Raw genomic sequence first — 6,000 nt, 5'->3', positions numbered from 1 at the left:
CGTTTCCCTCACGTCTTCATTAGCCTGTGTATGCTGGCTCCATGTTCTAAAGGCATGGAGCGCATCGTCTTCAGAGCAGCTACTGGTGCTGCAGACATCGAAATCCGTTGAGAAGTCAAGCGGCCGCCGGGGCGCTGGCCTTGCAGTCGTGACCACTACTGCATGCATGCTGCTCCATTGTCACAGTGTTGCAATGAGTGTAGTACACGCTACGTAAGCAAGGGTGCCGGCCTCACTCATTCCACTGGATTTCTATGTCCACACCCAGTCCTAGTGGTCGTCATTTTTTAAATCCCGAAGCACTGATCACATTTTTTTACCTGTGGTTCTTAAATGCTCTGTATTCTACATGTAGGGTATGCCAAAGCAGCTAGCATTGGATGTTACGTTTGCGGACATTGGTGGCCTGAAGCAGCAAATCGAAGAGCTGACTGATGCTTTCGTACCGCCAATGTCGACGGAGATCGGCACGGTTGTCGGTGCGTTGACAAGATTAGTATGTGCTCTCTCTCTCTCTTCTCTCTCTCTCTCTCTCTCTCTCTCTCTCTCCTCTCTCTCTCTCTCTCTCTCCTCTCTCTCTCTCTCTCTCTCTCTCTCTCTCTCTCTCTCTCTCTCTCTCTCTCTCTCTCTCTCTCTCTCTCTCTCTCTCTCTCTCTCTCTCTCTCTCTCTCTCTCTCTCTCTCTCTCTCTCTCTCCTCTCTCTCTCTCTCTCTCTCTCTCTCTCTCTCTCTCTCTCTCTCTCTCTCTCTCTCTCTCTCTCTCTCTCTCTCTCTCTCTCTCTCTATGTTTTTCAGGTAGGTTTCCTTTGGGGTGTAGACCGACTGTGCAAGGCCCTTGAATATAATTCTGAAAGAAACCTTGCAACTGGCACACGCTTGCAAAATGGTTAAAAAATCACATGATTTATTTTTGTAGAAACGAGTCACGCCACAGCATGCAGGAACAAGCTACGGACAAAATTCCATCAAGCCAACGTTGCCTCACCTTAGAAGTGTGTGTGTGTGTTCGTGTGTGTATGTGTGTGTGTGTGTGTATGTGCGCGCGCGTGCGTGTGTGTGTGCGTGCGTGTGTGTGTGTGTGTGTGTGTGTGTGTGTAATACCCCGTTAACAGGTTATCCGCGCACCCGCGGTGTCCTCCTGCACGGGCCAGTCAGGTCCGGGAAGACGCTTCTGTTGCGTGCTCTGGTGCGTGAGCTGGCAATACCCCATGTCTACGTTAATGGAGGCAGCCTCACTGAATCGTGAGTATTGTATGCCACTCATTTCCTATTGAAGATATGCAACGACATCAAATTTACCTTATATGGGAGCTAGCTGAGTGGCAAAATGCCCATTTATGGGTAAAGTCACTAAAGTAAAGTGCATACAGAAACCCCATATATAGAAGAACTTGCAAACGTACTTTGTGACGTGTATTGCATATCCTCTATTCTCATGTTGCTTCTTATCGAGTGAGGCTTGTTTGGAAGAGACGCTGTTGTTATTGGGATTCTTCCTTGTCTGTGTGACAGTCGCCATGCCGTATTGGCAACAACCAGTGAACTATGTCGACAGGCTTCTATTTGAGAGGGCATTTACTCAATTCTAAGTGTCTAAAAATCGGCCCTTTTATTCAAGAAGAGATTCTAATAAAGTTGATACGAGTGCTTGTACGTGCGTGTGTGTGTACGTGTGTACGTGCATGCATGTGTGTGTATGCGTGCGCGCACACCCGTGTGTGTGTGTGTGTGTGTGTGTGTGTGTGTGTGTGTGTGTGTGCGCGCGCGCGTGCGTGTGTGCGTGCGTGCATGGGTGCGCATGTGTGGGTTCATGTACACATGCTTGTGCGTGTATGGATGCGTTTGCAGGCCGTCGGAGGACCTGGAACAGCTTCTGAGCGATGCATTTGACCAGGCTCTTAAGCAGTAAGTGCCGAACTGGTGGTGCCGAACTGGTGGTAGCCTTCTGAAAAGTCCCGAGGCTCATTTACACATGGATTGTTTAACCCTTTAGGGCCCACAATTATTTCAAGAAATGCATACGCGAGCCCAGGTACTTATCTGGTCGTAACTTTGATGTCCTTTGGCCGATTTTGGTGATCTTGGGCTTTCTCGAAAGCTCTTGGCCAGAGGAACACAGCGATAGCCAGCAATACATCACTCGATCCACAGAACCAGCGCCGCAGCGCGATACGGCGCTCCAAAGCCAGCATTGCGAGCGCCCAACTCAAATTCTCTGCCATTTCAACAAATTGCATCGCAGATCGCTCAAATGTTTTTACTAGAGAGCTGAGAAACATGCCTTTGCGATGACGTGAACTATCTGTAGCTGCGTGGGCCGCGAGTCAGGGAAAACCCATAAAAACGAGTTCAAAATGCACGCGCTCGAGTTGACTCTGCTGAGCGAATTTAGTTCGAGTCTCGTATCTCCGCTCTCCGAACTCGGATCGCTTTCGGGTTTTTTCGAGCCGATAGCTGAGGCAATTCTAATGTCGATAGCCCTTTCGATTGTCCGATTTGGTCAAGGGACAGCCGAATTACGCCAGGTTGCGCTTTGAAAAGTATGCACTGTGCACTGGTACGGATATATCCGTACTATGGGCCTCAAAGGGTTAAAGATCATAGCGGTGGCTACTAGTACCGGTTTTCTAGCGATGTGATCGGCATGTTGTCTATGTGTTTGCATCCACAATCTACATGTATGTTGTTTATGATTTCATAATGGAGGTGTTCATGTAAAATCTCTTCTGATTCATTTCGTGTGTGTGTGGGGGGTGGGAGAGGGACTGTGTGAGTGGATGTGTGTGTGTGCTTGTATTTATGCTTGTGTGCGCCTTGATCCGTAGAGGGTGGTGGTGTTCCTAGGGACACGTGAGACTCGGCCTCCAGCCGAGTCCCACGCGAGCCGTGATTTTTTGTAAGCATCTGTGCCCGTGTTTCCATGTGTGCTGCGTGCTGTGTGTGGTGTATGCTGTGTGTGGTGTATGCTGTGTGTGGTGTATGCTGTGTGTGGTGTATGCTGTGTGCTGTGTGTAGTCCCCGGTGCATACTGGTGATCGAAGGCATCGATCAGCTGTGTCCGCCCATCAACACGGAAACGACAGACTCTCTGAAGACCACTCGTAAGACGCTGATTTCGCTCATGGACAGCCTTGAACAGGTATGCATTTTTGTGAGATCTCGCCTCGTCTATTGGACACTTCGTGATAACATCCATAATTATATTATATGGATGTTTACTTCAGTTAACCCTTTAACCCTTTACCGGTCTACTAGCGTACCGGGACTATAGTACCGGTACGTTTGGCTTTCATTTTTTAAAAGGTTTTTTTGCTAGGAGGCGGCTAAAATGGCACTCTACGTGCAGCCGATGTCCAAGGCTTTCCAGCGACGTACGAAGCAACTATACTTACAATAAAAAAAACTTTTGCTGTATCGATCGACGGAAGTTTGTGGCACTTCGAATATTGTGTTTTTGTGTGCACGGTCGGTCGACTTGTGACACCTTGCTGTCCCAATCACACACTGTTGTGACACGTTTTTCTTCTTCTTTTTCTGGCTGTTTTCAAGCAAGGTGGGGGTGCTCGTGAGAGGCAGAGTGCTCCAGCAGTAATTATTTTCTGCCAGCGTAAAGCCAGAAATTTCCGGCGGGGTTTATTTCTGGTAACTTACTTCGGTACGAACGGATTACGTCCTAAATTCAATACCAGCATACTGTGCTGCCAGTTCTGTACATTGTAGCCCTGTTCTACTAGTACTGGCAGGCACTGAAATCCCACCCCCTGGGCGCTGTGTTCACTTTCTAGCGGCCTCTATTTCGTAGTGTTACAATGTGAGCGCACCGCTCAGGGGGTGGGATTTCAGTTGCCAGCGCTGTGCTAGTACTTGCAGGCAGCTGAAATCCCACCCAATGTGCAAGGCTGGCGTCCTCAACCTGCACAGCCCTTGACGTCCAGGAAGTGGTACGAATGCGGCTGGACGTACACATGTACAGATACAATGATGTAATCGGAACTGGCCCAGGGCGTCAGTTTTGCACTTTGGGTCGGATTTCAGTGAGCGCAACTGTAGTACACGTACTTTAATTTCAGAAATTTTCGGTGCTCAATATTTTCGGTATGAGGGCAAAAGGGCAGGTTAGGTGAGCAGAAATGTTAGGTACAGAGAAGCAGTACCCTATTGGATTATGTGTGTTAGTGTTTGTTCGGTGTATTGAAATTTTAGGTATGAAACAGACTCACCGAAAGTACCGAAAATAAAAGTACGCCGGAAAATTTGTGAAATTACAGTACTTGTGTAGGATCCCTGCCCGACCAATACGGAAGTAGTACGGAACTAATACGGAACGACCTTATGTATATTAATTTTAGTGTACAGTTGAACATCGATTATCCGCACATCGACTATCCGACCATTCGATTATCCGTAACAGTTTTTTTGGGCGCATGTGCCGTAGAGTACGCACTGTGCATGTAGTGAGCCATTCAAAAAATACGAAAAATTTGAAAAGTAAAAAGTAAAAAGGTCGTGCGGCTAGTAATAACCACTGAAAGTGTGTGAGTGACAGTTTTTTTCTTATCCGGAACATTTGCCTTATCTGAACACCGCCTGACAGTTGTCTGCCCAGAGGTGGTCGGATAATCGATGTTCAACTGTATCTCCGCATATAAGCGTACGGCGTCTGCTGCATAAAAGCAGCTGCGTTTTTCTGTTTTAATTAGATTAGATTAGATAGCAACGAAAGCTAACTCGAAGAAGAAGAAATCAGCCTCTAGGTGAGCACCGGAGAGAAAGTTATTTATTTGCCGCTTCTTCTTTCACTAATAATTATTATATCTCAGGTGTGTACCTGAAAGAAATAGTATAAAAGATAACTCTTGTTGATTACACCGCGCCTACCACTCGGCTACCCATTACACTTGCAGGGGAGAACACCCAACTGGTCGGTGCTGAAATGAAACGCAGCCGGAACACTCACACATTCTGAAAATATTACAAACAAAATTTCTGGTTTCATGCTACCCATAGTGTGCATTTGACAAAGACGTCAGCCGGCCACGAGGGTAAGCATTGTCGTTTACACTGCCTCGTCGTTGTGTCGTTTCTCTTCTTTGCTGTTGTTGTATTCAGTCATCGTCAAGCTCATCTGCCGACGGTTCAGTGATGGTACTGGCGACGGCCGTGAGCGAAGATGCCGTGTGTCCCAGTATGCGTGCGGACGGCCGTTTGTCCGATTGCATCGAGGTCATGCCGCCAACAACTGACGAGCGTGTGCAGGTAGGGGGCGAATTTATTTTTTGCTCGGAGACGGATTTCCTTTTATTTTTTTGGCATTGCAAGTCGTAATTTTTGTACCTTCCCTCAATGTTGCACTTTGGTACCCGTAACAACAACGTAGGACGCACTTTTGTGCTATCTCATCCTAACTTACAGTTTGTGTTCAGTGATGCATCTCCGCTCGCGACAGTGGCGGGTGCTGACAGGACTGGAGAAAGCCGTTGTTGATTGGTCTGGCCGTACCATAGTCCTTCATACTTCGTGTAGGACATGACGGGTACCGTATTTCCCCGGTTACAAGGCGCACTCGATTATAAGTAGCATCCCCATTTTCAGGTTTGAGCAATATTGTTTCGATGTATTCACTTCAGTAGTAAGTCATGCTCGATTGTAAGCTTCACCCCCTTTTTTACCCTGAATTTTAGTGTAAAACGTGAAAATTATATTGGGGGAAGTACGGTATTCAAGACCTCCTCGCCAGTAAACTTGGGAGTTGTCGGCCAAGCAGTTGGTGCGACCCTGGCCTGGCCAACTGCCACGGCTCCACCGTCCCCGACTTATCATCCAACTTCGAGCACATCGTCAGGCGAAATAGCACGTCATAGTACATTCGAGATCAGCGGGAAGAAGATGACGACGTCCACTAATTTAGTATCTGTGCACACGAATCTGCTGTGCGTGTTACTCTGTGTGTCAGCTATGGCATCATCGCCTGTGGTTCCATGCGTAGCATGTACGTCTGAAC

At 47.7% G+C, this 6,000-nt stretch overlaps 1 protein-coding gene across 1 annotated transcript in view; it reads left to right on the top strand.

Annotated features, from left to right (window-relative positions):
• Positions 1–6,000, top strand: part of LOC135819760 (uncharacterized) — a 42,698-nt gene that overhangs the window by 22,212 nt on the left and 14,486 nt on the right. Inside the window, exons 8-12 of the mRNA XM_065333022.1 lie at positions 356–479; positions 1,112–1,241; positions 1,848–1,904; positions 3,015–3,138; positions 5,109–5,255. Coding sequence (XP_065189094.1) covers positions 356–479; positions 1,112–1,241; positions 1,848–1,904; positions 3,015–3,138; positions 5,109–5,255 — 582 coding nt within the window. The remainder of the gene's footprint in view (positions 1–355; positions 480–1,111; positions 1,242–1,847; positions 1,905–3,014; positions 3,139–5,108; positions 5,256–6,000) is intronic.

Source organism: Sycon ciliatum, chromosome 6 (genome assembly GCF_964019385.1).
Source record: "Sycon ciliatum chromosome 6, ocSycCili1.1, whole genome shotgun sequence".
NCBI lineage: Eukaryota > Metazoa > Porifera > Calcarea > Leucosolenida > Sycettidae > Sycon > Sycon ciliatum.
This window is presented reverse-complemented; position numbering and strand designations above follow the sequence as displayed.